The 19,363-nt window shown below is 35.9% G+C and overlaps 3 protein-coding genes across 4 annotated transcripts in view; 1 reads left to right on the top strand and 2 right to left on the bottom strand.

Moving 5' to 3' along the window:
- Positions 1–200: 200 nt before the first annotated feature.
- LOC132164592 (protein RGF1 INDUCIBLE TRANSCRIPTION FACTOR 1) lies at positions 201–1,574 on the bottom strand. Its single transcript, XM_059575128.1, has 4 exons — positions 1,494–1,574; positions 1,206–1,385; positions 902–1,120; positions 201–626 (listed from the first exon to the last, which is right to left on the bottom strand). Exons 1-4 carry the CDS (start codon positions 1,494–1,496, stop codon positions 405–407), a joined length of 624 nt encoding a protein of 207 aa, XP_059431111.1. The 5' UTR covers positions 1,497–1,574; the 3' UTR covers positions 201–404.
- A 10,055-nt stretch (positions 1,575–11,629) lies between these two features.
- On the top strand, positions 11,630–16,858 carry LOC132163504 (serine carboxypeptidase-like 51). Its single transcript, XM_059573813.1, has 14 exons — positions 11,630–11,856; positions 11,949–12,128; positions 12,206–12,300; positions 12,479–12,586; positions 12,675–12,915; positions 13,074–13,117; positions 13,239–13,306; positions 13,401–13,506; positions 13,706–13,911; positions 14,001–14,070; positions 14,587–14,637; positions 15,183–15,235; positions 15,347–15,479; positions 16,539–16,858. The coding sequence occupies exons 2-14, from the start codon at positions 12,002–12,004 to the stop codon at positions 16,626–16,628; spliced, it is 1,392 nt and encodes a 463-aa protein (XP_059429796.1). The 5' UTR covers positions 11,630–11,856; positions 11,949–12,001; the 3' UTR covers positions 16,629–16,858.
- A 503-nt stretch (positions 16,859–17,361) lies between these two features.
- Positions 17,362–19,363, bottom strand: part of LOC132163502 (uncharacterized) — a 30,919-nt gene continuing 28,917 nt past the window's right edge. For both annotated transcript variants that reach the window (XM_059573811.1, XM_059573812.1), the window contains 4 exons: positions 18,238–18,357; positions 18,048–18,125; positions 17,839–17,889; positions 17,362–17,739 (listed from right to left, as the gene is read on the bottom strand). In XM_059573811.1, the coding sequence (XP_059429794.1) occupies positions 17,638–17,739; positions 17,839–17,889; positions 18,048–18,125; positions 18,238–18,357 (351 nt within the window). In that variant the 3' untranslated portion in view covers positions 17,362–17,637. The remainder of the gene's footprint in view (positions 17,740–17,838; positions 17,890–18,047; positions 18,126–18,237; positions 18,358–19,363) is intronic.

The following is a 19,363-nucleotide window of genomic DNA, read 5'->3' as shown; positions in this document are numbered from 1 at the left end:
AACTTTATTTATTAATCCAAATTATTAATGGAATTTTCTTACGGACTCACATAAGGAATACTCCGCATGAATCATGACTGCAAAACAAAACTATTATATAATGAGTCTTCCCTTCTATTATTACAATAAATCAATAATGAGTATCTTATGGGCAATCAAACTTTATAAAATTAATTTGAATTTCCTTTAAGCCAGTCGGGTCCAACTTTATATATTCCAATCGATAACAACAATACACGTGCGCTCACAAAACAATTCATAACTTGCAGCCCATCCTTAATTAAAAGTAACCTAAACCTAACCCATAGGACAACTTCCCCATTTGTTTAGGACAATAAATTAATAATTAATCCACATGTGGGGGTTGTGAGAAATGAGCTGTGGATGTGGAAGTTGTTGGAACATTAGGGCCCTAAAGGTGCCCTACGAGGGATTCCCTTTCTTCTTGAATTGGAATGAGGTGGAGGAGGCGTGCTTCGGTACATGTCTTGTTGGATGCCTTCACGCAATTTTTCTTCTTCCTTTTGTGCCAATCTTCCTTGTATTCCTTCCCTTCTTTCCTTCATTTCTTCATTCTTCATGCTTAAGATAAAGCTAGAATCCCCATTTTTCTTTATTCCCACAACCTAAGATTTGAAAAATAATCATCACAAAACTATTTGAATTATGCATTAATTTGATGAACTTTGGATTAGGCTTAGGTGCCATAAAAAAAAAAAAAAAAATACAACATGTGCATTCAAATTTAATTTCCCTCTCTTGATCTTTCTCATGAAAAATTTAAATTATTCATCGAAAAAAAAAAAAATAGAACGAAAATTAGAATTATATCTGAACCATTGAAAAAACTACAACACCTAAGCGAAATCCGTTGAAGCGGGTGATGGAAATGGAAACTAACCTTACATCCCAATGAACAAAAACGAAAGGGTTCCAAGAGAGCTCTCCTGCATATTTCACACAAATGAGAGCTTCCTTTCCCAGTATTTTTAGGCTGAGGTCTCTCATTGAGGAAGAGAACTCTGGCACTGTTTATCACATAAGTCTGAACTCCATTAATGTCCAAAAACTTCTCAATCTCAGCCACCCTAACAACATCATGATACGATGATCGCCTAATCTGCATTATACATTTGTATATACAACCCCAATTAATTTAAGAAAATGAACTAAAAATTAAGAAATAAAATTAAAATATTACCCACTTGAATAACTAGGTGATCCTTATGGCAGGTTGATGTACAATAGAAGCAGAATGCATCATTATGGCAATCAAGGCAGAACATGTTGCACTCGTTACGGGGAGCATTTTTGTGGGCGGAGCAGACGGAGAAGAATTCTTTAGCTAATAAGGATTCAAGCCATGGTGGTACCAACATTGCCTCCTGCATGTTTTTGAACGAATTAACTCAAAAACAAAACAAAACAAAACACCAACAAGTATAAGCCATGAAACATAATAGAATAAAGCCTGATAATTGTGTATTAATTACCATTATCGAGGTTGATTTCTTGACAAATCCACAGAGAGAGAGAGAGAGAGAGAGAGAGAGAGAGAGAGGGTTTAAAGAACCAGAAAGAGTAACATAAGATTCATCAACAAGACAATGGATTAACAAAAGGACAAGAACATATAAAGAAAAGGGCTAAAACTAGGTTGCGTTCGGGCGGGGAAGCCTTTTATGAAAAGAAAAGTCAAAACAAACCATATATGCATGATGACGTGTATGCCACGTGGGAAGAGCTCAATGGTTGTCTTCCAGGTAGCCTCTTAAATGAGTTAATAGGTTGTATATCTTGCATTTAAGAATTCAAAATGGCATGATGTATTAATTAAAATTCATGGGTGCACGCAACGACTATAAACATCAATTAATTTATATTTGAAATCCATAAAATTATTTTAGAGATCACATGGATCTCGATTATTTATGTTAGAGAGCTTGACATGATACTCTATGAGGGTAATTTTGCAAAAAGAGAATTTGATGGCTGACCAACCAAAGGAGTGGTCAAACACTCTAACAAAACCACAGGGTAGTCGGGTCATTCCCCAAGCTCCTTTCAAGCCGGTCGCATAAACCCCTAAAACTAAATGACCAAAATTCTCTTCGATTCATTTGTTTTTATTTTATGGTCATGATTTAAAATTTGTGTATTTAATAATGTACATGATATTGTATTATTTAAATTTTTTAAAAGACGTGTACAGTACAATCCTATTATGTTCATCAATCTCATTGATTGAGATTATATGAGTAATATAATCCTCTTTTCTTTAACCATTTATCTATCTATTGAATCATCATGATTTGCCCTGCGGGGCAAGTCAGATAATTGGGCCGTATGCCCAAATAAGGCCCTCCATGCAGCGAACCCAGATTGGATTCTCCATCACCAGGCCCATGGATCAAGCCCTAGTTTCTCAAAGTTGGGTTTCCAAGTTCCATATATATAAAAGAAAAAAAAAAAAAAAAAAAAAAAAAAGAAGAAAATTACACTTTACCTCTCCAAAGTTTGAGGTGATTTTCAATTCGACCTTTAATGTTTCAATTTTTGCAATGTACCACAAAAAGTTCTAAATTTTTGCAATTCGACCAATTTTATCATAAAATTCCCATATTGCCCCGAATTTTTTAATAAAAAATAAAAAAATTATAGGCAATATGGGAATTTTGAGATAAAATTGGTTAAATTGCAAAAATTTGGAAGTTTTTTGGGGGAAGGTGCATTGCAAAAATTAAAACATTAGAGGTTGGATTAAAAATCGCTTTAAACTTTTGGGGGGAGGGGGGCTAAAGTGTACTTTTCTCAAGAAAAAAAAATGGTTAACCCAATAATTTTTTTTTTTTAATTTTTTTTTGAGAAAAAAGCGGAGGAGGCCGACTGTAATCATTATATTTAAGCATGATTATAGTAGCGCCTATTCACTATGAATTGCACAGAAAAAGCTAAACAGTGAAAAATGCAAGCGTTCCCTTCAATCTAAATGAACCATATCATAATGTATTTATAAAACAATAAGATATGATTTATTTATTGACAAAGTATGCCTTTATATGTGGCGTGGAGGCTATAAATTCTTGTGAAGAAGTAGGTCCAACAACCTACGTACAAGCTTCAAAGTGACAGCTAATTGTAGGCAAAAATGATTGTAATTGGTACTTAGCACAGCTGGGTTACAGCAATGTGACCCTACAAGCATATGTTTACGCGTGAGCTTAATTTGTTTGATTCCTTAGGACAACACCAATACCATGACGCTTTTCTCATAATTTGTATACCATTAACTTTACATAATCTATTTGTATAAATTCCACCGCTCTTTCATTCTCCCCGTTTCAAATGAAACAGATAGTATTCATTTCATTATCCCGAGCCTCGGTGTTAGGAAGACAACGATAATTTCGCAAATGTGAAGAAGTGTTCACATTGTGGCAAAAAGGGGTTTATAAATGCACATCATCATCATCATTCATCACCATCATTAGCCCCTAAGTCTTATAATTTCTTTCCATGTTGGAATCCAATTGTAAATCATTTAATAGTGTCACATTATGATAGTGGAGCCTAAAGAATCGAGAGTTGGAAAATTATTTGATCTTGTGGGGGAAAGAAATTGATTTCTTGCCTAATGCTGGGTTGTTGTCTAAACAACAACTTATCCCCAATATGTAGCGTGGTTCCCACAACTCGAAAACGAATTCTCATGCATTAAATGTTGTGAGAGCACTGCACCACATAGAATTAAAGGATGAAAGAAGATGGGGTTGATGACGTAAATATGACTTCAATCTGCTGCTATAAATATGACTTTTTTATTTTTATTTTTGGATATAGATGTCTTCATTAGAAGTAGCATGGCCTTAACAGACAATTTTTGTTTCCTATAAATCCTTTGCTTAAAAGCTACACTGCGTTCTAGAGCCATGGTCCCTTTCACGTGTGATCACAATATCGAGTACTACAGTAGTCCCATTAGAACTTTTTTCATCATGGTCCTTTTTGAAGGATCATTTGATTCATTTGTGGAGATCTTGTGACCACTAAACGACATAGGGCTTAATCATATCACTTATGCTTACATATGTACACTCTAAATTGCATTGATTACTTTCTCCATAAAATTACTACCGCCTAATGAAGGCCGCCATGCATAGGCCTCTTTCTAGTTAGGGATTTTTTTTTTTTTTTTTTTTTTTTAAGACATGTCCACACAAGAGGGGGGAAGAGGATTCGACTAGTGACCTCCGCTTCATGAGGCGTGATCCCTAGTCGATTGAGCTACCTCTTAAAGACCTTTCTAGCTAGAATTATTTCAATGGGGTTTGCAAATTCGAACAAATTTTAACCTTAAATATTAAGGTTGAACCAAACTGTTTTCTTTTCTACAACTGCCCCTACCCCCCAATGTTAATTGAATAGATTAGGCTTCCCCTTCTTCCTTGATGATCTAACCCAATGAAACGCCCAATGAAACAAACTTTTAAGTAAAATCCACTCTTGAAAATCGGTTTGTAAAAAGAGGGTGCCAAAGAATTTATGATGTACAGTTTGTTAAGATTGTACTTAAATTGCTAGGTGGAACACTTAAGATTGTAACATACCACCGCGTTCTGTAACTAAAGCTCACGACAGCTTACTCTGTCCTATAAGCCACTCCTTCCTTGACTCAAACCCCAGACGTAGTGATTGGCTCTAATACCAAATTATACGAACTTTATGTATAACTCATTCTCAAAACTTAGCTTGTAAGGGGAAGAGGTGCCAAAAAACTTCTATACACATGGTTAAAATTGTACTTAAGCTAAACAACATGAAACATTCACTATTGTTACGCTTAATGAAAATTCAAATACACATGTGGACCATAAATGTGTACTGCCACTATGATGGTGATCCATGGTGCAAATGTGCACTTCAACTTTCCGTAAACTCGGAAGTCCACATGCATGAATGATGAGAGAATCAAAAGCCTCAAATGATTTCCATGTTTTCTGCCAACTTTCACAAACTCTGAATCATTCTCAGTTTCAAGGTTCAATGCTCAAGGTTTTATTAATTACACTGGTATTATTTTAATTTTTTTTTCATCATTGTTTAATTTCTATTAAATTGGTATTTGAAGAGAGGTCAATGTAAATGAGTTTTGAATTAATATTATGCTTATTATAATTCTGGCCTTTTTGTTTTGGATTGATCAATAAATCCGACCATTTCTTCTATGTTGTGTTGAAGCCCTTGGCGGCCACTTGGCATAATCGCCCGTCGCCAGCAAATATCCATCTAGGCCCAAGAGAGTTTTTTGAAGAGGCCAGGAGCTTAATTCATTGAAGTTATCGATCTGAAAGGGAACAAATGAGAAGCTCGATGAGTACTTGTAACAATTGGTTGGAAGATCCAGACAACATTTCTGAGTTTTTGGGAGGCTGACATGTTTGTTTCCCTGTTTTACCTGCCTTAAAAAAATAGAATCAATGTCTTGTCGCATTGTATGTGGTTTATTCTTGCTACTAGTTTATCTATGCAGCTCTAATTACAATGGTACTTTTAAGGAAAAAAAAAAAAAAAAACAATTAACCTCGCTTAGTAAAGGTACGTAATTAAACATATATATTGCCATATTGGAAAGTCTTATTATATATACCATTTGTTAAGAAGATTGATGTCTGAAGAGTTTTTTTAATGATCCCATAATATAGTATTTTGAAATACTACATGTCTCAATAGCTTAAGTCTATGAATTTGGATTCAACCATGCTATATTAATCACTTGCATTCACACATATATACTCAACAATATGTTTACGTCATTCCTTTTAACGAATTCAATATTTACATTGTTTAGTTTTAAATGATGTAAAATTTTAAAAATAATCAGTAAACGACGTTAATTTACTTATTTTTAATAAAAGATTTGGGCATTCTAATGTATTTAGTATACCCAAATTTTTTTTTCACCTAATAAATAATCAACACAAAAATATCTCTAGGTACTCAAATAATCACTACAAACATAATTCTCATATCACCAATCCACAACTTATCAAAATTGATCACCCTCAGAAACAATAATCAAACCATTCATCTACCACAAGGTCACAAATTGAAACAATCACTTATTTATATCCATACCTTAACCCTTAATGGCAAGGACGGCACTAGAGGTTCGGTCTAAAAATTAATTTGTTTCTAACAAAATTAAACTTGATCCATCATTCATGTTTTTCCGCTTATCATATGCTAGTAAATGAAATATTGTACGAATGTAAATGGTTTAATATTTGAGCATGATAGTTGACAAAGCTAGAAACAATTTTATTATTATTATTATTATTATTATTATTTTTAGGTGAAGTATTAATTACAATTTTTTTTTTTTTTTTTTTTTTTTTTTTTTTTTTTTTTTTTTTTTTTCAGGTGAAGGGGTGTAAACGAGCCGAGCTTGAGCGAGCTTCCCTTGTTTGGGCTCGGTTCATTTAAATTTTACTCGAGCTCAAGCCGAGTTTAAGGATGAGCCAAAAAATCGAGCTCCGAGTTCGAGTTCATAATAAGTCAAGCCGAGCCGAGCCGATGACTCTTATATTTAATTTATTTTTTTATTATAAATTTAAACTTCAAATACTCTTAAACGGCTCAAGAAGCCAGCTTACATATGAGTATTTGCTTAGTTTGGCTAACCGAGTATGGAGCCTGAGTCAAGACAGCAAGACACTTGATTTCGAAGAGAGAGGATATGCATCATTTTATAATAAAATGATGCTATTAGGAAAAAAAAAATCATCAATTTTTTATATTAATATGAGCAACTATGTGAACAACCACCAATTCGAGCCTTATACGAGCTGCTCACGAGCGTAACCGAGTCGAGCTAAGCTTGCTTCGTTTAATATTTATTTGAGCCAGTATTTGTGTTCACAAAACACCTCATTTAATAATCGAGTTGAGTACGAATCAATCTCAAACTCACTTGCAAACGGCTTGCTCATTTAACACCCCTCAAGTGAACTAACAAGCTATTTATTTATATATTTAGTTTTTGGGTCTCTCGTTTTTTATTCCTGAAAAATATATTAATTACCCAGGTGTTTACCTCAAAAGTGCTTTATTGTTTTCAAAAATTGAGCATCTATTTTAAGGAAAGTATTACCTTGATTCAAGTCAGTTTTATATTTAATGTTTTCAGTTAAACAAAAGAGAGAGAGGCTTTATAAGAGCAGGAGGGCTCACGTGACACAAACAGTTTGATTGGAGGTTTTACTTGTTGAGACGTGGACTCACAATTTCACCTATAAAATTGTTGAATTTTACAACTATAATTCGTTTCTATTATTATTATTATTATTATTATTATTATTTTTTTTTTTTTGTGTGTTATTTGTTATTAATATATTTTTATTTTTATTTTATTAAATTCTTTTTTTTTTTTTTTCTAAGCAATAATGGGATAAGGGTTACAGGGAAATAAACAAATAAAGTGGGGTGGATTTCCCAACAACAAGACCCAAACAAAAATGACAATACAAGGAAAAACACATAAACACATGGTAACAGTAGGCAATGATTCCAAAAAAGTTCCGGGCCTTTCTAAGGGCCGCACGAAACGGTATCTAGGTGCAAAAGGACTCGGTTAAGAGCCTCAAACGGTAAGGGCAACAACCATGGTCAAGAAGTTATTGCAGGGAGAGTATTGCCGAAAACCAAACAGGCTACAAAGTCTCCACTAAAACAAATAACAACAACTGAGCAGATCTTCTCAATCTCGTGACTTAGAAGAAAATTTTCAGAAAACTCTGGATGATCTGCTTATTCAAGAAGAATCTCTGTGGAGGAATAAATCTAGAGAACTTTGGCTTACTTGTAAAGATTTGAACACGAAATTCTTCCATACTTCAACTATTATCAAAAGACGGAGAAATGCTATTGACTTCTTAAAAATGCCTTCTGGGAACTGGACTGCTGATAGATCTGATATTGGTAATTGCTTTACCTCTCATTTCAAGAATTTATTTTCATCTTCTGTTCCTACCTTAGATGAAGATTTATTATCTTTGTTTGATAATTGTATCTCTCCTGAGGAAAATGATACTATCTGTGCTATTCCTTCGGAAGAAGAGATTTTCTCTATCTTATCCAGTATTGGTTCCACAAAAGCTCCTGGCCCTGATGGGTTTACTGCACTCTTTTATAAGAAATATTGGAGCACGGTGAAAGATGTAGTGCTTGCAAGCATATGGGATTTTTTTGGGAAAAACCATCTCCTAAAACAACAAAATCACACTTTTATTGCTCTCATTCCCAAACGATTGGGGGCATCTTCTGTGGATCAATTTAGACCTATTAGCTTGTGTAATATTATCTACAAGATCATCTCCAAGCTCCTAGCCAATTGGTTCAAAGGTTTGCTTCATCTCTTCATTTCTCCTTATCAATCTGCCTTTGTTCCTTCCAGGAATATTCAAGATAATACTATTTTGGCTCATGAACTTCTCTACTCTCTCAACTCTAAGAAAGGGCGAGGTGGACTTATGGCTATAAAAATTGATATGGAAAAAGCCTTTGATCGAATGGAATGGAAATTTCTTCTAGATATTCTAGCAAAGCTTGGGTTTAATTCTACTTGGATCAACTGGATTCGAATCTGCATTACTTCTCCCTCATTCTCCATTCTCATCAATGGAAGCCCATTTGGTCTTTTCAGCCCAGCCAGAGGGCTTCGTCAAGGGGACCCCTTATCCCCCTTTCTATTTATTCTTGGCACAGAAGTCATCTCTCGGCTTCTCCTTCGCCAAGAATCTCATGATCTTCTTAAAGGAATCAAAATTGCTTGTAATTGCTCCCCAATTACGCATCTCTTGTTTGCGGATGATCTTATTGTTTTTGCTAAAGCCACTTCTGCAGAAGCAGTTATTATCAAATCATGCTTGGATAAATACTGCCTTTGGTCTGGACAGGCTATCAATAGTTCTAAATCTTCGGTCCACTTTAGCAAAAACACTGCTGCCTCCACTATCACCAGTATCCAAGGAATATTCCCATACAAATCGGCTTCGGCTACTTCTAAATACCTTGGTCTTCCTCTCTTCTTTGGTAGATCCAAAAAAGCAGCTTTTCAGGATATCTTAGATAAAGTTTCTGGCAAGATAGAGGGTTGGCGAGCTAAAACTTTGTCTCAAGCTGGACGCTCAGTGCTAATTAAATCGATTGCAGCTACAATTCCTTCTTATGCTATGAGCACTTTTCTTCTTCCTGCCTCTTTGTCTTCTTCCCTTGATAGGTCTTTCAAAAACTTTTGGTGGGGGTTTCCAAAGGATAAAGCAAAAAATCTCTCATTGAAATCATGGAGCTCTATTTGTCTTCCAAAAAATATAGGAGGTCTTGGATTTCGTCGTATGCATGCTTTTAATTTGTCTCTATTAGCCAAGCTGGGATGGAAATTGCTCTCAAACTCTGATTGTCTCTGGGTAAAGCAACTTCAGAATAAATATATCAAGTATGGGAATTTTGTTTCCTCCCCCAATCCCTCTTCTGCCTCCTGGTTCTGGAAAGGTATTCAAAAAATTAAACCGTATATTTCAGTGGGAGCTTGTTTAAAGGTTTCAAGGTCATCTTCCAATTCTATCTGGTCTTCAAATTGGATCCCTACTATTCCTTCTTTCAAGCCTATGCCCAAATTCCCCAACAATCGCAATCTGCCATCTCTTCAAATTAAGGATCTTATTAATCCTTTTTCCTGTAATTGGAAGTTTTCTTCCATTCATGCTTTGTTTGATCCTGTTTCAGCTCATGAAATTCTTAAAATTCGCATTTCATCAGATCCCGAGACAAAGTATATATGGACTCCTTCCACTTCAGGATGTTTCTCGACTTCATCAGCCTATCATTTTATTTCTGCCTGCTTTTCCAATATAGATCCTTCCTCTATTTGTTGGAAATCTTTATGGAAGCTTAATATCAATGACAGGCTCCAATTGTTTTTGTGGAAAATAGCTTGGAATATTCTTCCGACTAAGGAGAGATTAAGTCAATTGTTTCCTTCCATTGCTGATACTTCTTGTCCTCTTTGTAAAGTGGCCACAGATTCCATGCATCATTTATTTTTCAAATGTGTTTTTGCTCGTGTTGTCTGGCGAAATTCTTTCTGGCCTTTGGACTCGACAGCTTTCAATTTCTCTTCAATGGAGGAATGGATAAATTTGATTATTTCTCCAGGCAGATATCTCGGTATCCCTCGAGAGGACTGTCATAAGTTCCAAATCTTTGCCTCTGTGGCATGTGACATCTTATGGTTCTACAGAAACAAAGCTTTTCATGACAATTCTGTCTTTGATGTTCGGAATGTCTCAGCTCATATTAATAAAATCTCACTTGAGCATTATCAAGCTTGGCATCCAGATACACAGGTTTCAACAGAAAATTGGATTACCCCTCCAAATCTCTGGTTCAAGATTAATTTTGATACTGTCATCCGGGACTCTTTCTCATGTCAGGCAGCAGTTTGTCGTGATTCTAAAGGACATATTATTGCAATGATCTCCCAGATCAGTCCATCATGCTCTCCAAATTTGGGAGAAGCCTTGGCAGCCCGTCTTGCGGTTTCCTTAGCATCTTCGCTTCGTCTTGATCGTTTTATACTAGAAGGAGATTCTGATGTGGTTATTCTAGCTCTTCGTCATTTAGATTCTTCTCCAGACTGGAGGATCTCTTCTGTCATCTCTGATATTTTAGACTCTATTCCCTTTGCTTCCTCTTGGGAAGCTAGAAAGGTTCACCGAAGTGCAAACTTCTGTGCCGACTATTTGGCACGTTGGGCCGCAGCCAGATCTCACTCTGGCAGCATTCCCTTTTCCTCTTCCCCTTTCAATTCTTCTACGATTGTTAGCGGAGAGGAACATAATCTTTCTGTTTGTTTGTTGTAGTTTTGCGGGTTTGTAATGTACTTATAAAAAAAACAACAACTGAGCAGAGACGATAAACCACATAATACAACAGCAACAAAACACCAGAAAGGCTGCATAAAAACACCATAAATAAATAAATAAATAAACACCAAAATACAGCACCAAAATACGGCAACCCACCCCCCCATATATATAGTTTTTTTTTTTTTTTAGTAATCACACACAAATGTATAGATTTCCGCGGAAAGCTGCATGCTTTGAAAGGAAACGTAGTAATCAATCACACACACACACACATAGAATACTATTATGTGTGTGTATAGTAAATGGCTTGCATTTGTGGAGGACGAATCATTGGGAGTTCACCAGTTCAATGGAGCCACTGTGATTGGTCAATGAGTGGGTGAATCTAGTCTCTTTATTTTTATTTTTTATTTTTAATTCTTGAAGCTCTGTGGACGAGAGTCAAAATACATATTCCAAGCTTCCACATTTTTCTCCACTTGAAAAGGTAATAAGATATTCAAACCCCTTACTTTATGGGCATTCTTTTAACAAAACAAAATCCAACCACACACTGAGAATCTGAGATAAAAGAACAGTTGCATTGCATTTCAATCTTCACTGCCAAACAAAACTACATTCCTGCAAGCAAGCAATCTCCTTTCTTTTTCTTTTCTTTAAAGATGAGATAAAAACAACCTTGCAGTTGTGTCATAATACCTGTCAATTGAGATTGAGCACCATCAAGAGTCAATCAATAAGGCGACAAAAGGAAAGAAACCCTGAAAAATATTTTCAAGGATATATTATTATTTATAGCTGTCATTGTTTTCATCCCACTGAATTCCATATTTTGTTTGTTGATTCAATGGGTTGCATTAAAGCAATTAAAAGCTGTCGAGTGGGTTGTTAATAAGCTATTGATAGAAGAACCTTATCTCAAATTATCCGTGTAAGTCTCCCTCCTATGTATTTACCCCTATTTTGTATTAATGTTCAAGACACAGACAAAATAAGCTTCAAATATATTCTCTCCCTTTACAGCATTTTTGCTTGATCAATTGGAGAGGTCAATCTCTGACATCTCTGCTTTGTAAATGGGAAAGTGGGGTGGTGTTATTTTCTCTCTTCTGTTCTTTTCTCCTCTGTTTCTTGGAAAAATAGCAGAAGCTTCAAGAACAACAGATGGATCAGAGGAATGGGGATATGTTGAAGTCAGACCCAGTAAGCCAAATGGTTCATAATTGTATAAATTTTCCTTCTTTTTAATTTTCTCAAACGGGGTGTTTATATTTACACAGAAGCCCACATGTTCTGGTGGCTTTACAGAAGTCCCTACAGAGTTGAGGATGCCTCCAAGCCATGGCCTATCATCCTTTGGTTGCAGGGCGGCCCGGTGAGTATATATTGTATTGGTTTTGAAAATGAATGAATAAAAAAACTCAGGGCTTTTACGATTGTCTAAAACATATATACTCGTTTCTTCATGCTTCATATGTGAATTCCCAGATTTTCATTTTCATATTCATACTCACTCTCCTCATCTGTATTTTTTTTTCTTCCTGCAAAATCAGGGCGCTTCAGGAGTTGGGATAGGGAATTTTGAAGAGGTTGGGCCATTAGACACCGATTTGAAGCCGAGGAATTCGACATGGTTGCAAATAGCTGATCTTCTGTTTGTGGTAAGTCAGCCATGGTTAGAACTCTGTTATGAAGAAAACGATTTGAATTTTGTTGGTTCTTTTAATCAAATGATTCGGTGTAATGCAGGATAATCCAGTTGGAACCGGATATAGTTTTGTGGATGATGAAAAACTGTATGTCAAAACCGATGAAGAGGCAGGAAACGATTTAACCACATTGTTGGAGAAGATATTCAATAAAAATGAGAGCCTCCAAAAGAGTCCTCTGTTCATTGTGGCAGAGTCCTATGGTGGGAAATATGCTGTCACTCTTGCACTGTCAGCACTAAGAGCCATAGAAGCCGGGAAATTGAAGCTTAAACTGGGAGGTAATCTCTTCTCAAGCAACATTTCTCCACTTAGCAATATCAAGAACCTGAAAAAGAAAAGGAGAGGAAAAAAAAAAAGAAAAAAAAAAGACATGGGCCACTTTCATGTGCTCAATCTATCATTAATACTGCAACTTTCATGTTTCTTCCATGTGTAGGAGTTGTATTAGGAGACAGCTGGATCTCCCCAGAAGATTTTGTGGTACATAGTTTTTGATTTGTCCAATTCACATGCTTTAGCTTGACTATTGATTCTGAGAATTACAGTATGTTATATAGAAACCCTTATATTCAGTTGTTCAGATTTCAATTTTGATATGCAGTTTTCATGGGGTCCTCTTCTCAAAGATGTCTCTCGGCTTGACTACAATGGGCTGCATTACTCAGACAGGTCTAGTTTATCCACTTAAAACTAAAATGTAGAAGAAAACTATCTTAGTATTGGAAAATTTTCAGTTAACTAACAAACCCATTTCAGAATACAGTGTAGCTCAGAAGATTAAGCAGCAAATTGAGCAAGGTCAATATGTTGAGGCAACCAAATCATGGATGCTACTTGAGTCACTGATTAGCAGGAGCAGCAATAATGTGGTACAGTACACCTAGACCCCATATTGACTAATTACCTGTAGGGTAGTAATTCGCGTTTGCGTATTAGGTTCGGGTTATGTCAAAGCACGGGTGTATAAGGCTATATATGTTAATTTTAACTCGACTCATTTAATTAAATGAGTCATACTCATTAATCATAATCTGCTAATTTCATGTTGAGTTTGTGTTGGATTTGCAGGACTTCTACAATTTTCTATTGGATTCAGGATCCGATGTGGCATCCTTCACAGCCATAGAATTATCAAAAGGGATTGCACTAAAAAGATATTCAAGATATTTAAGTTCCTTAAGGTCAAGGTCTTCTCCTGGTGGTGGTGGTGGTGGTTTGGATAGCTTGATGAATGGCCCCATTAAAGAGAAGCTTAAGATTCCGGAAAATGTGACGTGAGTTTTCTTTCTGCTCTCTAAAAGGACAACAAAAATTGCTGAAAGTTATATAATCCATCAAAGAAGTATGAATGTTTTCTTTCCAGGTGGGGAGGGCAGTCAGACAATGTTTTTACAGAGCTGGAAGGCGATTTCATGAAGCCTAGGATTAATGAGGTAAAAAGTTTGGCATTGGAGAAGTTAAAAGGGTAAAGGGTTTTGCATTATCCATACAAATCAACTCTTATTGAGCATGAATCAGTGGCATTTAAGCCTATTTGGAACAAGAAATGTGAGGGATAGAAAACAGAATAATGTAATATATCTTAAATTTCTCTCCTTTGGCTTCCTTGAGTCCAGTGAAAGTATGATGAACTCGCTTGCTTTTTCTGCATGTTATTCCCATTTCCAGCTTAACAAGCAATCAGTTGTTTGGTAGCCACAGAAATCAAGATTCTCTTTTGCTGTCATACAACCAATAGAAAGATCAGACCTTTCATCCAAACTGATATTTTATGGAGGGACCAAATTTCCTTCATCCTTACCTATTTGGCATCATTTTGGTTTCACATGGGAGCATACGTGTATTAATTTATTATTTGTTTATTTTTAAATTCATCGATGGAGATGGTGGTTACAGTTATTGCCATAAAAGATGTTATATAATTGAGACCTTATCTTATTCTTTTACAGGTCGATGAGCTCCTTGCTAAAGGGGTGAATGTGACTGTGTACAACGGGCAAGTAAGATTTCTCATCATGTCTTTCTCAACAATACCCCTGAGGCTATGTTTGCCATTGGCCTTAAAAAATGAAGTGGCCTGAAATTGTAGCAGATTTGATTGATGTGAGAAAAAAAAGTTTTGTAGTAATTTTTTTTTATTTAAATAGTAATAAAAAGTGATTGATATGATATAAAAAATAAAAATATTGGAGATTGATTTTGAGAGGAATAGTATAAATCTATTTTTAAGGCCACTAGCAAACAGACTCTCAGTGCCCATATAAAGACTTAAAAGGTTTAGACATGTGGTGGGTTTCCCATCTGGACCACCCATCTCTCTGGCTTTCTTTGGAAACTAATGTTGACTTAAGGGGGATCATTTAGGATCCGTTTGGATTTGTCATTTCAAAACGTGCGATTTGAAAAATGCAATTTTTTAAAAAACGTACTCTCAAAAGATATTTTTTTGCGATTTAGTTTAAAATTACAGTGCTAAACGCACTCTTAGTAGTTTTCAAACACAATTATACGGTTAATGTTCTGATTGTTATTTTATGAATTGTAGCTTGATCTTATATGTGCAACCAAGGGGACAGAAGCATGGATTGAGAAGCTCAAGTAACTCTCCTGACATCTCTCTTCCAATTGTGTTTATCCATACCTTTTTTTCTTTTTCTTTTTTGCTGCTATATATATATATATATGTTGAAGGGGGGTTTGTGTTGTCAGGTGGGAAGGGCTACATAATTTCTTGAGCACGGACAGAACCAATCTCTATTGTGGGGATAAAAAAGGCACCCAAGGTTTCACCAAGTCGTCGAAAAACCTACACATGTATTGGATACTTGGAGCAGGCCACTTTGTAAGTCAAACAAAACCATCTTTCACTCTCCTCATCATTACCCTTTTCTTTCACTCTCCTCATCATTACCCTTTTTTCAACGGAGAAAAACACTACACAAACTCTCTTTTCTACGTTCTTATTCCACGATGTGATAGTTGCCATGTCAGCTTTCCACAATAGGGTTTTCTAATCTCTTATTAGAGAGTATAAAAAAGAAGGTTCGTGTAGCTTAGCATACAACATACCTTACTTCCCCCAAAGCAAAGTGAAACAAGTGACACTTTCTTTCTCTCTCGGCAATAGCCCATTATTGACATAAAAACAACATATACTGTTTGCCTTCTGTAGTTTGTCTCTGTAGTTGAGATGTCACAATCATGATAGTTTCAATTAATCCAGGCCCTCCATCAGAAAACTCAGGATTGAATTAGGGCAGCAGTGAGACAACCTCACAAATAGTCAAAACATTTGAAAAAGAAAAGAAACATCAAACAAACAAGTTACCCCTGCCTCTGCCTGCATGCATGATTTCTGACTTTACGAGTAAATAATAAACATGGGATGCTGTGAAACACACTACACATGGGGTTTCTGACCCGTCCCACCGAGGTACCTCATGTGCGCGTGGCTCCCACTGCACCTAACAAAATTATTAAAGACAAAAAACATAGTAGGTCTGTAGGTGAATGTAATCAAGAATTAGAGAGATTAGCGAGGCCACGCGCTAGGAGAAAGTGTGAGATTGGAGTTTGACTTGTACAGTAAAGGTGCATGACAATTACGTGAGGGTTAGTAGGGTAAACTGACAGCCCAGGCGCTTACGGCAAAAGTACTACAGAAGAAGAGATATGGTGTCAGCACGGAGTCGGGAAATCAGAAGACAAAATAACAGACCAGACCAGACCAGACCAGTTTCTCCCTGCCCTTTTGCTTTCTCAAAATGGGTGGTGAGGGAATTCGGTGATTGTCGGTCTGAAATATTAATAATTTAGACAAATAACTTGAGGATTAAAAATGAGAATTTTTTTTTTTTAAATGAGACTTTTCTAAAAGACTGTTGAGTGATGGTAATTGCAGGTACCGGCTGAACAGCCGTGCGTTGCATTAAAAATGGTGGGTGCCATCACGCAGTCACCAGCGGCTTCTAGGCTTGTACGTAGAAAGTGAAGAAGGAGAAACACAGAGCCAGCCTGAGAGTATAGAAGGGAAGCAAACAAGAAAGAGGGCTTGGACAGAGTCAACAAACAAGCAAGCAAGCAAACCAACAGTAGAGACTGAGATGAGAGGACAGAGATTATATATTTTTATGTCACAGTTTGATTCATTATCCCCATTATCCTTCACCCACCAAAGTACATAATTTATTTCTTTTATTGAATAACAGAAATTTCTATCTTCTTCTTTCTTCTTCTCTTGTGAATTTCTATCCATGCATTCACCAGCTTCAGAAACCCATCCATGACATGGAAATTTCTATCCATTATTGCTAGTACTTCGATCAAGGCTGCTCTGCCAACTCATTTGATCGGTGAATTATATATTTTTGGACTTTAAAGTACGTTTGATAAGCAAAATAACTATTCCATTAAAAGCAAATAAGTCTTTATTAAGAATTGAAGTAGACATGTACTTTAACACTATAAATAGTCCTTCCCTTGTGGGCGGCGAGAATGGCTATTTTAAGGTTATTCTATTCCACCTTCAATTTTCAATAAAAGATATTCATTTTTTTTTTTAATAGAATAGTCAATCCTTGCACCAAACTTAACCTTAGTATTTTTGAATAATTATTGCAATACATCATAACTCAAAGCAGTGGAAAAAACAGAAGATATTTGCTAGTAATTAGATTAAGAACAAAAAAGATCAAATGGATGCAACAAAAAGGACCTTCTGCAAGTGAAAGTGGAATCGGGACTTTGATTATTTCCATATAAACTCATTATTTCGCCTATTATGTGATCCAAAATTACATTTGATGTTCCCTTAAAAGGGATGATCATATATTACAAGCTCAGATATATACTAGGACATCTGAAGATATACAACCTCAAAATATACTCTACATAATAATGAAGGGATTGAGATCAGAATACCATCCAAAAATACATTACTCGTACAAAGAACCATTAAAAAAAAAGAAAAAGAATGGAGTTAACTAAAATTCCATCCCTGCTCACTCGATCTTTTCCAGTACATCCAACCTGTTTTTCCTCTTCCAACCTTTCATTGAGGCAACAAGGTTGATCAGCCCAACAATTTGACTTTTACTGTATTCCTGCAAGGAAAAATGTATTTTCACAAGATGTAAAATAATAATCAAACAATGTCGCAGAAATCTCTCATATTTTTTTTTAATAGGGATGGATCTTCTTACTGGGTGAGCCCATGCCCAGTGTACAAATTCAGTTTCAGGTAGGTAGTAAGCCTGCATTAAGAGAGAGAGAGAGCGGCAGTTAGTAATAGTCAGAGTTACAAATGAGTATGGCATCCATGTCAAAGAGGTCAAGCTGCAACCCCCCAGCAATTCCACACCACTCCAAAATTTTCTCATCATTTTTGAAGTATATCTTTGATTACGCTTACCTTAATGAAGGTTTCTACCATCTGTAATTTGGGCTTCACATTTACAGAGACAAAATGTCCTAAACCATTAATTAAAACCTGAAAGGAATAAAGAAAAAAACTCCTTAAATATACCCAGCTTCAAAGAAAGGGAGCAAAAAGCAAAGGAAATGTTGCCATGTACAGATTCTTATCATGGTTAGAAAGAAACCTGAAGATCCAATGACATAAGAGCTCGCCCTTCATCAGTACACCGCTTCACTCGTGATAGACCTTCAATGAGAGTTTCCGCAACAATCTCAAGTCCATATTCTAAGAGGAGGAATTGCACCTAGGCATATAGGAATATAATATTCAAGTTGGTCAATCATATTCAGGGTTTCATTACATTCAACAACTAAGCATTAAAACTGTCTCCTTTTCTGCTAGGGGCCCTAAACACAAATTCATAGGCAGCTAAAATCACCTCATCAAAGCCCTAGCGCAAACAAGGGGAGGTAACACACTATTAAGATACTAATATCTAGTAATCTTTTTGGTAGATGTTAGAAACTCGGTCCCAAAAACTTAAACTTATACTCAATGGAAGTGGAAACGAAACATAAACAAGCACAAAAGCAGAAACTCAATAGATGAGGGTTTCCGAGATTTAAAACCAAGAACCTCACAAATTCTGACACCACATCAGAAGTCATCATTGCCAAAAACTTAATGACCTCACCGTGTTAAGAGTTTTTTTTTTTTTTTTGATAAGTAAAACAAAAGTAATAGAGTTGTTACATTTTATATTAGCTTGTTATTCTTATAGCTTCAGGGTGTTCTTGTAATCATATTATGTTTACCCTAATATAAATATGTGCTATGGAGAAGGGGCTTGAATGTACAGTCCTAAACCTTTTCTGAACACTCCTCTTCTTCCCTCTTCTATACTTTACAATTCAACTTGGTATCCAAGCAACCAATCCACTCATAAAAGGCATCAGAAACAGGTATTTGTCAGCTGACACAGGCATTCTGATGTCAGCATCCGTACACTGAAGTCATCACTGATATCATCACTGGAACTCTGGAGCCTTATGGTAATTATGGAGACTTTTCCGGAATTTTTTTGAAGCCATCTGATGTGAGTTTTCTATTTTTCAATAGTTTTCTGGAATTTCAAACATTTTTATGCTCCATCAGACCCCTCACATTCCAACAGCACAGTTTAAGAATTCCTAAAGAAAGACTCCTTGTGCCATCCAGCTCTCACAACTACAAAGAGAAGACAGCCTAGCGCTACTAGGCAAGTCATTTTTCATAGTCACGGGGTCCTGCTTTAGCATTGTGTAAGATGG

Source organism: Corylus avellana, chromosome ca10 (genome assembly GCF_901000735.1).
Source record: "Corylus avellana chromosome ca10, CavTom2PMs-1.0".
NCBI classification, from domain to species: domain Eukaryota; kingdom Viridiplantae; phylum Streptophyta; class Magnoliopsida; order Fagales; family Betulaceae; genus Corylus; species Corylus avellana.
The sequence above is the reverse complement of the archived record's forward strand: the minus strand, read 5'-3'. Positions and strand labels throughout refer to the sequence as shown.